Here is a 15,947-nt window from a genome sequence, read left to right as displayed (position 1 = left end):
TACAGAAATCCAGGTATTTCTAAAGGGTTCATACTTTTTCATGCCGCTGTATAGAGAGATGAGGGAGAAGGGTGGATGTGAGAGGGAGTGAAAGAGTGAGTGTGAGAAATTGATATCTTTAAGAAGAATGCGTCAATGTGTCGAATGAAAGCTGGAGAGGAAGACAATCTATAGACCATTCCTTCAAATGTACTCAAGATGTACAGACGTGTTAAAATACAGTTTACTCGCACCCTTTCACTTTACAATTGAGTGCAACGGAGCAGAATGTTTTTATTTTTCAAAATGTTTGAACGGCTATTTTTACCTATATGCACCTGCAACTTACTACAGGTGAGAGAAATTACACAATTAACAAGAATCATTGCCTCCAACCAAATATCTAGAATTTTGAATAATTAAGCAAAGGCCATTTTTTAACTTTGATGTGAAAAATCTCAGTTTTGATTTGTCTTTTCTTGGTGCTGTGCATCGGACAAATACACATGTAAACACCAAATGTTTTTTCAATTTCAGTGAGTGTATGTGGGTTCCCTTACCTCTTCTTGGTGAAGTTGCCTATCACTCTGATGCAGCCAGTGCTGTCCCCTCCACAGATGCCACACTTGTCAAACTGCAGCTTGGAGCCGATGATGCCGTCACAGCCGGTACGCACACACTTGCCCTTCACACACACTGAGCTGCTGTACGGCCGACATTCTGTCCCGTCCACCACCTGGAGAAGGAGATATCATATTTGTTGTTGTGGTAGTCTTCATCATCATAGAGGCTAGCCTCGTAGGAGATTGCTGCTGATTACTGCCGAGGTGTGGTGGTCTCACAGGCGCTTATAGCTGCCGAAGCATTACCCAGCATTACCCAGATGGGTGCTACAGATTTGGTGTCTACCTACAAAGGAGGAGTAGCTGTGAACTTAAATGACAGAGGTGCCTGATGAAGAGCCTGACAGTCTGACTGTTATTTTTCTCTCGCTGGCTGTATGATGAACTATCGACGCCACCTGCACTCAACTCTACTTTACTCAACTCTACTTTACTTTACAACTCTACTTTACTCAACTCTACTTTACTTTACAACTCTACTTTACTCAACTCTACTTTACTTTACAACTCTACTTTACTCAACTCTACTTTACAACTCTACTTTACTCAACTCTACTTTACTGAACTGCATCATTATTTATCTGAAGACCATCTCCCTTTTAAAGCGACTTTGAGATTCTGCATGAATAGCGGTACATAAAATAAATCTATCATCTTCATCATCATCATCATCATGGGTATATTATCATGTACAGTACCTTCAGAAAGTATTCACACCCCTTGACTTTTTACATTTTTTGTTGTGTTACAGCCTGATCACACACAATACCCTATAATGTCAAAGTGGAATTTTGTTTGTAGAACATTTTTGAAATTAAAACAATTAAAAGCTGAAATGTCTTGAGTCAATAAATATTCAACCACTTTGTTATGGCAAGCCGAAATAAGTTCAGGAGTAAAAATTTGCTTAAAACACATAAGTTGCATGGACTCATTCTGTGTTCAATAATAGTGGTTAATATGACTTTTGAATGACTATCACTCATCACTGTACCCCACACATACAATTATCTGTTAAGGTCCCTCAATCGAGTATTGAATTTCAAGCAAAAGAAGGGCACCGATTGATAGATGTGCAACAAAAAAAAGCAGATGTGGAATGGCCTTTTGACATTTACATTTACATTTAAGTCATTTAGCAGACGCTCTTATCCAGAGCGACTTACAAATTGGTGCATTCACCTTATGACATCCAGTGGAACAGCTACTTTACAATAGTGCATCTAAATCTTTTAAGGGGGGGGGGGGGGGGGGGTGAGAAGGATTACTTTATCCTATCCTAGGTATTCCTTAAAGAGGTGGGGTTTCAGGTGTCTCCGGAAGGTGGTGATTGACTCCGCTGTCCTGGCGTCGTGAGGGAGTTTGTTCCACCATTGGGGGGCCAGAGCAGCGGAAAGTTTTGACTGGGCTGAGCGGGAACTGTACTTCCTCAGTGGTAGGGAGGCGAGCAGGCCAGAGGTGGATGAACGCAGTGCCCTTGTTTGGGTGTAGGGCCTGATCAGAGCCTGGAGGTACTGAGGTGCCGTTCCCCTCACAGCTCCGTAGGCAAGCACCATGGTCTTGTAGCGGATGCGAGCTTCAACTGGAAGCCAGTGGAGAGAGCGGAGGAGCGGGGTGACGTGAGAGAACTTGGGAAGGTTGAACACCAGACGGGCTGCGGCGTTCTGGATGAGTTGTAGGGGTTTAATGGCACAGGCAGGGAGCCCAGCCAACAGCGAGTTGCAGTAATCCAGACGGGAGATGACAAGTGCCTGGATTAGGACCTGCGCCGCTTCCTGTGTGAGGCAGGGTCGTACTCTGCGGATGTTGTAGAGCATGAACCTACAGGAACGGGCCACCGCCTTTTGAGCATGGTGAAGTTATTAATTACACTTTGGATGGTGTATCAATACACCCAGTCACTACAAAGTTACAGGCGTCCTTTCCAACTCAGTTGCCGGAGAGGAAGGATTTCACCATGCATGTACACCAAGCATGTACTGAATAAAACATATTCCAAAACATGCATCCTGTTTGCAACAAGGCACTTAAGTAATACTGCAACAAAAATGTGGCTTTACTTTTTGTCCAGAATACAAAGCGTTATGTATGGGGTAAACCAACACAACACATCACTTAGTACCACTCTTCATATTTTCAAGCATGGTGGTGGCTGCATCATGTTATGGGTGTGCTTGTCATCGGCAAGGACTAGAGAGTTTTTTAGTATAAAAAGAAACGGAATACAGCTAAGCACAGGCAAAATCCTATAGGAAAACCTGGTTCAGTCTTCTTTCCAACAGACACTAGGAGACGAATTCACAATTGAGCAGGACAATAACCTAAAACACAAGGCCAAATCTACACTGGAGTTGCTTTCCAAGATGACATTGAATGTTCCTGTGTGGCCTTGTTACAGTTTTAACAGAGCTTGAAGAATAAGAAAAATTGGCAAATGTTGTACAATTCAGGTGTGCAAAGCTCTTAGAGACTTACCCAAAAAGCCTCTGTAAGGCTGTAATCGCTGCCAAAGGTGTTTCTAACATGTTTTGTCTCACGGTGGTGATTACTTATCTAATCAAGATATATTAGTGTTTTTTTTATTGTTATATTTTATACATGCTCAAATTTTTCTTCCACTTTGACATTACAGACTATTTTGTGTAGATTATTGACCAAAAATGACAATTAAGTCAATTTCAATCCCACTTTGTAACACAACAAAATGTGGGAAAAGTCAAGGGACGTGAATACTTTCTGAAGGCACTGTATGTATATATCATTATCATGGCTATATCAATATCATCATCATTATCATTATCATACTAGCAGAATGGACACTACAAGTCTTGCTAACATAGGTAGTGGACTAGTGGTAGTGGAAGACAGCACTCCAAAGTACTGTACCCTCACTCACACTCTTTCACTCCCCAGTGCCCTTCTCTTATTCACTCACCCTCTGCGAGAACACCACATAGTAGCCTGTGCCCTTGGCCCGGCATGTCAGCTTGCACACATCTTTGGGGAGCACTCCTGCGAACTTGGGTACCCACTCCACAAAGGTCTTCATCCCCTTAGGGTCTGTCTGGGGGCCGTTCCGCACCTCACACTGCTCCTGGCGGAAACTCTTACCTAGAGGAGGAAAGTTCCACCACATGTTAGAGTGGGAACATTAGAATTTCAGACTGTGTGTGTGTGTGTGTGTGTGTGTGTGTGTGTGAGAGAGAGAGAGAGAGAGAGAGAGAGAGTCAAAATATTTACCATTCATTGGTCTATTGTAAGCCTGTGTATTTGCCTGAGCAAATGTATACTAATGTGTGCTTATGCGTGTCTATACAACTATGTGATCACACACGTCAGCTAGTCAATCTGCAGTACTACACTCACTGGGCGAGGGGCACGGGGTGGCACTGCAGGACCTGTAGATGGCTCTCTTGCCGGTGCAGTAGCGCCCATTGTTTCGGGGCGGAGGGTTGTTACATAGACGCTGGGCGAACTGCACCCCTCCACCACACGTCCTCGAACATGCCCCCCACGGACCCCACGAACTCCAACTACCATGGTTAGATGCCTTGGAGAGGAGAATGAGGAGAGGAGAGCGGGAAGATGAAAGAGAAAGAAGAGATAGGAGAGATGGTGGTGATAGGAAAGAGATTGAGAGAGATATAGAGAGAGAAAGAGAGGAGAGAGAACAGAGGAGGAGAGGGAGAGGGAGGAGAGAGATAAGCGAGTACTGTTATTCTTGCCTAGTGAGCACGTTAAAAGTTGGATTGCCCGGCAGCCAAGCCACGTGTAAAATGTGTGTCTGTGTGTGTGTGTGATGCATTTGTCTGTGCATGTGTGATGCATGTGTTTATGTGTGTTTGTGTGTGATCCATTTGTGTATCTGCATGCATGTGATTGTCTGTGCAAGTTGAATACATTGAGAGGGTTGTGGGGCGGCATGATGATAGAAATGAAAGTAATGTTCAAAGGCGACCCAGTACATCAAGGCAAAGTCAGACTGTTGAATTGTGCTATGCTAGCTCACATGCTAGCCTACAACATCTTGAGGGTATAGGGTGAAGTTGCCCCTAGATGCTGATCTTGGGTCAGTTTAGCATTTTCCCAACTAATGGTTAAGGTTAGGATTGGGGGAGAGAAAGCTGATTTGAACTGTCTTGATTTTTTACGATTTGCCTCTATTCTTTGTTTGTTTGTTCTGTGTTTTTAATTTTACATTTGTATTATTATTTCTTATTGATTACTGGGCTTACTATCATTGTAGATGCCACAGATGTTGATATCATTATTATATAATCTAGAATGTTGATATTGTCACGCCCTGAACTTAGAGATCCTTTTTATGTCTATATTTTGGTTTGGTCAGGGCGTGATTTGGGGTGGGTATTCTATGTTCTATGTTTTCTATTTCTTTGTGTTTGGCCAGGTGTGGTTCTCAATCAGAGGCAGCTGTCTATCGTTGTCTCTGATTGAGAACCATACTTAGGTAGCCTTTTTTCCACCTGTTTTTGTGGGAAGTTAACTTTATTTGATGGCACATAGCCTTAAGCTTCACGGTTTGTTTTTGTATTGTTTATTGTTTTGTTGGCGACATCTACTATTAAAAGTATGTACACTCACCACGCTGCACCTTGGTCCTCTTCTTTTCACGGCCATGACAGATATTTGCAATTCCAGAACTGTGATGACATCACAGAGATACATCTATCCTGATTTACCTCTACGACATGCCCATTTACCATGGCAACGGATGGTGTAAAAATTCCAATGTTACGCCATCCAGGCACAAATCAGATTCCATTTATTTTTGGACTGCTACCAACAGTATCTGCTACTAGCTGCAAACACCTGCGAAATATTCAACATACTATTTAGCCTATTCTATTTCTATTTAGATAGATAGAATAAGAATGATTCATTCTACAGGTTCTATTCATTCTAATTCTGAATTCTGTCTTACTACAACTATCAACCCATAGAATTAGAATGATTCATTCTATGGGTTCTATTCATTCTAATTCTATCCCACTACAACTAACAACCTATATAATTACAATAATTAATTATAATTCTATATTCTATCACACTACACTTCATTCTATTGGTTTATTATATGGGTTCGATTTATTCTTATTCTATGGGTTGTTAGTTGTAGTGGGTTCAGACCTGGGTTCAGGACCTTGTGCTTGATTGAGCTTTCCTCAATGGACCAATAGAATAGGCCCAAAACGGTAAACCCCACCCATCTGGCACTCCAAGCAGTATAGAGCAACGCTCAAAGTATTTGAAAGATTTCATATAGTATTTGAACCCAGGTCTGAGTGGGTCATCATGACTGACTGTTGGGCTGAAATAGGCTGTAAAATTAACATGTACTCTCTTACTGACTTACGGAGTATCATTCTTACAGACTATCCTTCAGCTCAAAGCCATGGAGGAGGATAAGAAAAGGTCGGAGTCCAACCAGAAGAAGGAGGAGGAGTTAAGGAGGATGCAGGAGGAGTTTAAGAGGAGGGAGGAGGTAATGGAGAAGAGGGAGGAGCAGGTGGAGCGGAAGGAGGTGGAGGTGGAGAAGAGGGAGGAGCAGGTGATGGTGGAAAGGAGGGAGGTAGCGGAGGAGAGGAAGGAGGTGGTGGAGGAGAAGGAGGAGGTAGCGGAGCAGAGGAAGGAGGTGGCGGAGCAGAGGAAGGAGATGGCGGAGGAGAGGAAGGAGATGGCGGAGGAGTTCTGAATGTTCTAAAAAGCAAGTGGCTGATGGAAGAGAGGATGGCTGTCAGGGAGGAGAAGGAGAATGTTCAGAACTGGGCAGAGGATGTGAAGGTGAAGGTGGAGGAGGTGGAGGTGAAGGGAGAGGAAGTGGAGAGGTTGAAACCCAGCTGGAGAAAGAGTTGACAGAGGGAAAGACAAGGAAGATGGAGAAGGAGAAGGAGAGGCTGAGGACGGAGAGAGAGTAGGTGGAAGGAAACGGAGTGCGGCTGGAGCTCAGAGGATGAAAATGAATAGACTGGGGCAGGAGTCAATGTTGAAGAGATGGAGAGAGGAGGACTATGGCAAATCAAGCCAAACTCCTGGACATAAAGAACGGAGAGATAGAGAATAGAGAAAAGGACATCGCAGACAAGGAGTGGATGAAGAAGGAGTTGGAGAGGAAGAAGGAGCGAGAGGCGTTGGTGAATGAGAGACAGAGGCTGGTGAGTAGGATGGTCGAGAATGAAAGAGAGATGAAATCCTAAAGGGACAGTTGCTATGTAGCATTAAGGTCAGGAGTAGAACATTTTATAGCCCTAACCCAACACATAATCAATAAACTAACAATGGACTTGAACCCCTCACCTTTGATCCTAGGATTAACCTAACCTATGTCCTGTTTTTATTTTGTTGCAGCTCTCAATGGGTCGTTGTACCCCCCTCCTCTTCACCCTTAGGCCCAGTAGGGGGAACCCCCTCCAGCAGGTGTGAAACCTCCTACCCTCTCCTATGCTCTCCTCACCTATCCTCCAATCCCATCAGCTCCCCTCTCCTCTTCCCATCCAAAATAAACATGCATATTTTCATTGAACATTTTGTTTGTGATTACTTTGAAATAGACCATTGGTCTAGATAGATCTACTGTATATTCTAGTTAGGTGTCTACCAAGTTGGTCTAGACATACAATATAGACAGTGTTTGGGAATCTACTCTGAATATATAGTTTACCAAGCTACCAAATACTGCACACGGGAAGAAGTTAAACTACACTAAATCTACCCTTAAGAAAAATATACTTTACTTAACTAAAGTTACTGAATCTGAAATTGCAAGAACAGATCACTGGAGTCAGACGTTAACAGAATGTGTAATTTTGCCTATTAAACACAACAACTATGTTTCAAGTTAGAATTAGGCAGATCTGCTGCTGAAAAAGAAAGGGAATTATTGCCAACAACCACATATATTTTTTTAAAGTAGTGTATGTTTCCAGTGATTAGCTACACCACTACATGGCAAAAAAGTAATTAACTACTGAAAACACAAACAAGCTTCTGTAAAATGTGGTTAAATTACTAGTTGCACTACATGTAGGTCACTACTCCCCAACACTGAATATAGATGTCTAGTTGGTCTAGAACTATATTCTAGTTAGGTGACTATAGCCTGACATATCATTAGTGTCAATAGCCACAAGTCAAAATATGAATGCCCAAAGCATATACAGTAGGCTTTGTATATTCTGTTGACAGTGATTCAGGTGGGACGTCTCGTTTAATAATTCAAAATGAAGTGACACTCTTACACTGTAAATCTAATAGAATAAAAAAATGTTGAACGTAATGTTTCAACACAAAGACAAACAAAATGGTGGTGACGATTAAAGTGTAGTGAGTTCTGTGCTGCTTGTCATAAGAGTGACTGAAAAGTCAGGGACTCAGAAGTTGAAAAGACTCAATAGAAACAGCCTGCTAAGAGAACAGTCTGAGAGGAGGGAGACATAGTAAACACACAGGCACGCCCACATACAAAAGAAACATTATTTCCCTCCTTCTCCGACCTGCCAAAAATACACCCAGTCACTCCTCTGGTAATCTTGTTCCAAATCAAATTCAATGGAATTAGATTCATTGAGAGTCCGTGACAGTAAAGCCCAAATAAATTACAGTGTGCAGTAAACGTTATGGAAACCTTCTAATTTTTCCAACTCTCTCCTACCCTCCCTCTACCGCTACACTGAGAGTACAAAACATTAAGAACACCGTGTATTAAAGACTAGATTAAATCAAGAATAGTCTGATGGGTGACAATATTAGCCTATCACTTGTGAATGATATATTATTACTTGTGAATGATGCCCAGCTTAAGGCAAGAAACAGTGCCTGCCTTTTTTTGGCGACTTTTTAAAAATCATAGTCACACACCTCATGTAGGCTAGCTCATAGGCCAATATATTTTGACAAGGTTTGTATCAAGACATTAAAGTGGCCAAATAACTTCTTAAAATTAAGCACATTAATCCGCTTTACAACGGGTGTACAGACTAACTGGCATACATACTCAGAGCGTGAGTTTCAAGTTTGGGGAAGAACTTTTTCACCATAAAATGCACCTTTGTAATAAAAGCATTACATGCATATTCACACTTGCGGTCACTATAGAGAATGGTGTTTTCCTGCTAATGGAACATTCATACTTATAGCCTACTGCCGTGTGCACATTGCTGAGCTTATAATGTGAAGAAATAGCCTAATAGTTTATCAACATTTTAAGCTAAATGTTCTGATCTGTTGTTGTCAGGCTCATTGCTTAAAACAGGTTTTTTGATGCTAGTGGTTGTATTAATTTGGGATCCCACAATTGTCCCAGACTATGTTTGGAATATTTATTTCTTGCTCAGAATAGGTCAAGCCTAATCATTTGTTAAGCCTAATCATCTTGTTGGCTGACGAAAAGTAAATGTGGACAGTTCTTCCAATATGTTCAATATGCGCCTCGGGATTGGATAGTGCAGTTGCATTCCCGATGTGTCTATCTTCACTTGTAGCCTGTGAGAAAGACCCAATCAGATGACGGAGAGCCATGTGAGTGAGAGGTGCTTCGTCACGCAGCCGGGGGAAGGGAATTATAATTATTATATTCAGCCCAAGGGCACAAAGGCCACTGGCATGGAGTTTTTTAGGGGGCATTAAAGCCACACAAAAGGGATGGAGCTGGGAAATTCTAGTCACTATCAAGTGCTTGTCAAATTGTGAATGAGAGACTGATGAAGTGTGTACAGCCTGCTCTAAAAAACAAAGCAGCGCTCATGCCTTTCATGCAACTTTTTTCAAATCATCATTAAAGTCACATCATGAAGCCTTAGAATGTATTAAAAATCAAAACATATAGCCCAACATTTGTATCACAACTAAAGTTATATAAATAACTCTAAATTAAGCATATAGGAGTACCGGTTTCTTTGTTAACCGCTCAACATAGATTAGCCGCAGAATATCCTTTCTACTATATTCAGTTATTTTCAATTATATTCTTCATACTATACAATAATATAAAATACTGCCACGGAATTCTAAGCAAATCTTGTCTACTAAATGAACTAGTGTAGCCCACAGCCATATGACAGCCAGATCAGGGCCGAACTTTCCTTAGACCTGTCTAAAATAAATCATGGATTTACTGTGATGGTGTGGCCTATATTACATGGATTTATTAGACTTAAAATGTAGATGTTCCAAAGGTCTGCATCAGTGGCTTGTAGGCTATGCGTGGAAGCTAGGAGATGCTAACTGTGTTTATGGTAATTAGGGTCAATTACCATGAGACCGACAGTTATTTGCTTGACAATCACCGGCTGACAAAATTTAATGACCGCAACAGCCCTACACCTGGCCCCTACTAACATACCCCTTTCAAAGGCACTTAAATCTTTCGTCTTGCCCATTCACGCACTGAATGACACATGTACACAATCCACGTCTCAACTGTCTCAAGGCTTAAAATTCCTTCTTTAACCTGTCTCCTCCCCTTCATCTTCACTGATTGAAGTGGATTTAACAAGTGACATAAATAAGGGATCATAGCTTTCACCTGGTCAATCAATGTCATTGAAAGAGCAGGTGTCCTTAATGTTTTGTACGCAGTGCATATTTCCTGTGGCTCTTGTCCACACTTTCACCTAACTCCATCCCTGCCTCTCATTCTCTCTGTCCCTCTCTCTATACTGCCTCCCTCATTCCTCCTCTCCTTGCTTTATAGTGTCTCTCAATGCTATTGTTGGCACTCTCACCCTACTCACCCTACTCCACAGTCCACCCGCCCCCCTCTACTACCACTCTCCCTACACTCCTCCCTCTCTCCCACCTTCATTCCTCTCACCAAGTAGTATAATTTGAGATGCTGTCACCCTATTGGGCAGGAGGTAGTCTAGCGGTTATAGCGTTGGGTGAGTAATCGAAAGGTCGCTGGTTTGAATACCAGAGCCGACAAGGTGAAAATCTGTTGATGTGCCCTTGAGCAAGGTACTTAACCCTAATGTGCTCCAGGGGTGCCATACTACTATGGCTGATCCTGTAAAACAACACATATCTGGTGTTTGTACATTTTATTTATAATTTTTGCATTGTTGCCTCCCGTTCCCTCTCTCAACACTCTTCCTCTCCTTCCCATCCCCTCCTTTCCTCCCTCCCTCCCTCCTTCCCTCTCTAGAGAATAATACATCATAATAAAGTAGTACTCAGCTCTTTCACTACCTTTCACTCTGTCTATGCTGTCAGCCCATTGCGTTGTTGCTTCCCATTCCCTCTCCTCCCCTCCCTCCCTCTCACCCTCCGCCCTGTCCTTACCGAGTAGTGTCTCTTGCGGGTCTTGTCCATGCACTTGCCCTGGAGGCAGATGCGGCCCTTGCCACACGGCGTGCCCTCCACGGCGGGCAGCTTCTTGGTAAGGCACACCATCTGGCCCTGGCGTATCACTGCACACCACAGGCGGGCGCATACGTCCATGCCCGGGCAGACCGTGTACTCAGGCCCAAACGCCAGGCGGCACTGGCGCACGGCGTCGTAGCTCTGGCCGGGCAGCTCCTCTGAGCCGAGCATGGGCTGGCGAGGAGTGTCCAGGAGACACTCGGCTGTAGAGGGGGAGAGGGGTGGACATGGTGTCCAATGCCAAAGACTGTTTATCTGTCTGGTTTGTCAAACCAGCGATCATTCTAATCTGCCACTCGATAGGTGTGAAGGGACATTGGATTCAATTTGGCAAAGACAACAGCACATTAACTATGTACAGTAGGTGAGCCCAACCCTCATTGTTTAACCAAGTAAGTCATTGAGGTAATCTCCTGACATTTACAATAAAGACTTGGTTACCTCCCTAACCATTAGTTCAGGGCTAGTCAACTCTATGCCTGCAGTGCCAAAATACTTCTGGATTTCATTCTCTCCTCTCCTCATCCCCCCTCTATCCTATCCTGCCATTCTTCCCTGCTCTCCTCCACTCATCTCCCTCTTCATGTCTTACCATTGCCATCGTCAAAGAAGTCAGTGATGGTAGCTGAGGTGCAGCGGCTCCAGGGTTTGGAGGCGTCGATGGAGGTCAGGATGGACGACATGAGACGCTTGTCCGCGCTGGCGCCGAAACGCTCTTCGCAGAACTTGGAGTCGTCATGGGACAGGCCCAGCAAGTGACCTTTGGTTCACAGACAGAGAGACGGACATGCAGGCAGACAGGAATACAAATCATTTTTGGTGGGTGTTTGTTACACAGTGAGCATTGTGTTCTTGAGAGTGTGTATTTGTATTTGTAATTATCAAGATTCATGTATTTACTCTTCCTGGAGTCCAAACAAGATTAAGGCAACTACATCACAAAAAATTAATAAAACAGTACAACATGCAACACATTATTACACCACTACTCTACCATTACATATCTACAATACAAAATGTATAATACCACAATATTACAACATTACAATGTACGTGTGTTAGCGTGTGTCTGCGTATGCGTGTGTGTGCCTGTGCTTGTGTCTCTTCGCAGTCCACTTCATTCCATAACCTGTAGTTGCATCTGTTTTTTTCATCAGCTTTTACTGCTCGCTTGAGTTACTTGATGTGGAATAGAGTTCCATGTAGTCATGGGTCTATGTAGTACTGTGTGTTTTCCCAGAGTCTGTTCTGGATTTGGGGACTATGAAGAGACCCCTGGTGACAATGATAGCAATAGAGTTTGGATGTGTGTTTGCATGTACTTATATACATTAAAAAAATGTGTGGGAATGTGAGTGTGTATTGGCAGGTAATTGAGTGTGTGTGTGTGTATGTTTGTATGCAGGTGTGTGAGCGGTGCCCACCTATCTCGTGTGCCACGGTGAAGGCGGCATGGAGTCCGTCGTCCTCTATGACGGCACAGCTCCTCTCTGGTGAGCAGATGGTGCCAACGTCGGCCATGCCCAGTGTGTCACACGAGTGGTGCCCACACAGGTCCTATACAGGGGGCACAAGCAAATGGGTTGGTGGAAAGGGTGATATTACATAAAAATACCTGCCTGCACATTGCTTTACTTTGTCCATCACCTGAGATTGAATGTATGTATCATGTTAAATGTTGATTTTAAGTTAGTGTAAAGTTATACACATATATACTGCAGGACTCACACACGCACACCAAAACACAGACAATGCAAGGACAAGCTGGATAGATTACAGATGAGAAATGAAAGAAGATCATATGCCAATAGACCTTATTTGACCCATAATTGTTGATGCTATTGAGTTCACTATATTTCTGCTCTTTCTTCAATCAATCTCTCTCTCTCTCTCTCTCTCTCTCTCTCTCTCTCTCTCTCTCTCTCTCTCTCTCTCTCTCTCTCTCTCTCTCTCCTCTCTCTCTCTCTCTCTCTCTCTCTCTCTCTCTCTCTCTCTCTCTCTCTCTCTCTCTCTCTCTCTCTCTCTCTCTCTCTCTCTCTCTCTCTCTCTCTCTCTCTCTCTCTCTCTCTCTCTCTCTCTCTCTCTCTCTCTCTCTCTCTCTCACTCTCTCATAGGGAACTGTGTATTGACCAGTGTTCCAGCTCCCACACAGATCTATACAGATGATGCCCAGAGGGCTTGAAGCTACTCTGCTGTGTAGAGGAATCAATCAGTCAATCAAACACTGTGTCCCTATGCCACCGACTGTCTCGTTCTCCGAAACACACACACACATGCACGCACACGGACACACACATGGAGACACAAGTATGCATGCACACACAGACACACATAGGCATGCACACACATCAACACACACACTCTCACAGTATACATACAGTGTGTACATTACTAACTGTAAAAGTGCACGTGTCATGTATGAATGAGATAAGGCCACACACACACACACACACACACACACACACACACACACACACACACACACACACACACACACACACACACACACACACACACACACACACACACACACACACACACACACACACATTCCTCTCCACTCCACCCACCACCCCGGGCCCCCCTCCCACACACATCCTGGGGACAGGATGAATCCCTTGATAAGAGGTGTTGACAGGCCCACTGTGCCATTTGTGAGAGACTCTGGGGTGTGTATTTACTTGTCTCAGATGGAACACTTCAGGAACAAACCCGTCTATGTTCTGTTCTGGGCTCTCCAACACATGACCAACAGGGTGGAACGCCTCATACACATACTCTAGACACAAACTCTGGCTGTGTCCGAAATGGCATCCAATTCCCTACATAGTGCACTACTTTTGACCAGGGTCCATAGGGCCATTAGTGCCATTTCGGTCGTAGCCCTAGTGTGGTACCCCATTTCCCTATATAGTGAACATCTTAGGGCTCTGGTCAAAAGTAATGCACTATGTAGGGAATAGGGTGCCATTTCAGACACACTCTTGCTTTAGACAGAAACTCTTAAAAGAGAAAGTCTCCTACTTACTAAAGGAGAAATAAAAACAAAGTCAAATACAGTCCAGTCCGATTCCATTTCACTAAATGCGTTGTGTTGGTCATTGTTAAGATTTTGCCCCCTGATGTGTGTGTAGATGGAGAGAATAGACATTTTTTATACTCCTTGTTGTCACTATCAAATGAACTAGCCAATCGGGAGGGACATTGTGGAAAGGGTTTTAATCTCCCTAGCCAATCGGGAGGGACATTGTAGAAACCAACATGTTCACCATAGATGTGTTGGTTTTCCTGTTTCTTACTTACTAGTTGTCCCTGTCTCTCTTTCTCTCTCACTTTCCCTCTCTTTTGTTCACTTGAACTTGTTGCCCCCACCCCCAACTACCCCTGACTACCACTCCCCCTTACACTCTGTCCCTGTCTCTCTCATGTTCCCTCTGTGTCTTTCTCACTTTCACTCTGTCTCTCTTTTCTTCTCCTCTCCCTCCCGCTCTTCAGTGTGTTTCCAGCTTGGTATTTTCCCCTTTTTATCCTAAGGGGCTTTCACAGACATACTGTATGAGAGGGTGAACGAGAGAAAGAAAGAGGGAGGGTTAGAAAGAGAGAGCAAGAGAAATACAGTTATGGAATCAGACACCTGGGGAAAGGGATGGGAGGATGGAGGAAATGAAAAGAGAGGAGGAAAGAATGGAGGGAATGGGCCGTTATGGAAACATTGAGAAAAACAACCTCAGCACCGGTGATAAGGTATTTAGGTCAGTAGACGATCATATAAGAAGGCTGAGTGTGTGTGTGAGAAAGAGAGTTAGGGTGTGTTTGTGTTTGCATGTACATGTACATGTGTACGTACGTGTATGTGTGTGTGTGCATTGCGCGCTAACGCCACCAACTGACAGTGTGTGTGTGTGTCTGTGATTGACACTCTCCTTTACTCAGAGTGGAACTGTGTTCCCCGGTTGACCCGTGCGTGTGTGTGAGTCTCGGGTCAACCGGGGAACACACCCTAGCTTCGTTCGGAAAACACAGTTCCACTCTGAGTAAAGGAGAGTGTCAATCACAGACACACACGCACACACACACTGTCGGTTGGTGGCGTTAGCGCGCATGCACACACACACACACACACATACACACACGCTCACACACACACACACACACACACACACACACACACACACACACACACACACACACACACACACACACACACACACACACACACACACACACACACACACACACACACACACACACACACACACACACACACAACAACTTGTCACTCAAAAATCAGTGTCAACAACGTAATCGTCAACTAACCGTGAAATTAATGGCCTGCCAATCATTGGTGAGAGTGACATTAGCCTATTAAATGGCAATTGTACTAGGCTAGAGCCAACCCCTTCAAAGTTTTTCCTGGTCAGGCCCTGACAAAACTCCTGGCCCAGTGACCTATGACACACGTCTAAGCGGCTACCTTCGTCCAATAACATGATAGTATCCTTCATATTCAACCATATCAGCCTATCAGAGAGACTGTGATTGTCATTCCAGAGGTAGGATTTAAAAAGACAAAATCCTACAGCAGCAGTTCTACTCTGAGATGCTTTGTGAATATCATCCCAGACCTTAACTGCCAGGTGATCATTTAACTCCATGGCATTGTTTTGTCTACTAAACAAATCAGATAGCAACAGAGAGACCCCCTTCCAAAACATCCATCTGGCCATACTCTATCATTCCAACTCCAGTGCACATGCACACACTCTATCATATGTGCCGTGGAGAATTGAGTATGTACGCAAGTGTATTATTTGACTTGAACAGAGTGTGTCCTATGTGCTCTCCTGTCTCTTCTCCTCCTCGCTCATGCTTGTTTTGAGTGTGTATGTGTGAGTGTGTGTCGGCTTACAGTGTTTCTGCTTACAGTGTGTGTGCGTGTGTGCTTTTAGATTGTGTGTGTGTACTGTG

General features: G+C 43.7%; 1 protein-coding gene across 1 annotated transcript in view; it reads right to left on the bottom strand.

Moving 5' to 3' along the window:
- LOC139532095 (A disintegrin and metalloproteinase with thrombospondin motifs 5-like) overlaps positions 1-15,947 on the bottom strand; it is a 29,688-nt gene that overhangs the window by 3,703 nt on the left and 10,038 nt on the right. Inside the window, exons 2-7 of the mRNA XM_071329235.1 lie at positions 12,404-12,536; positions 11,572-11,739; positions 10,899-11,182; positions 3,969-4,152; positions 3,538-3,713; positions 540-715 (exon numbers count right to left, since the gene is read on the bottom strand). Coding sequence (XP_071185336.1) covers positions 540-715; positions 3,538-3,713; positions 3,969-4,152; positions 10,899-11,182; positions 11,572-11,739; positions 12,404-12,536 — 1,121 coding nt within the window. The remainder of the gene's footprint in view (positions 1-539; positions 716-3,537; positions 3,714-3,968; positions 4,153-10,898; positions 11,183-11,571; positions 11,740-12,403; positions 12,537-15,947) is intronic.

Source organism: Salvelinus alpinus, chromosome 10 (assembly GCF_045679555.1).
Source record: "Salvelinus alpinus chromosome 10, SLU_Salpinus.1, whole genome shotgun sequence".
NCBI lineage: Eukaryota > Metazoa > Chordata > Actinopteri > Salmoniformes > Salmonidae > Salvelinus > Salvelinus alpinus.
Note: the sequence above shows the minus strand (reverse complement) of the source record. Positions and strands in the feature narration are given on the sequence as shown.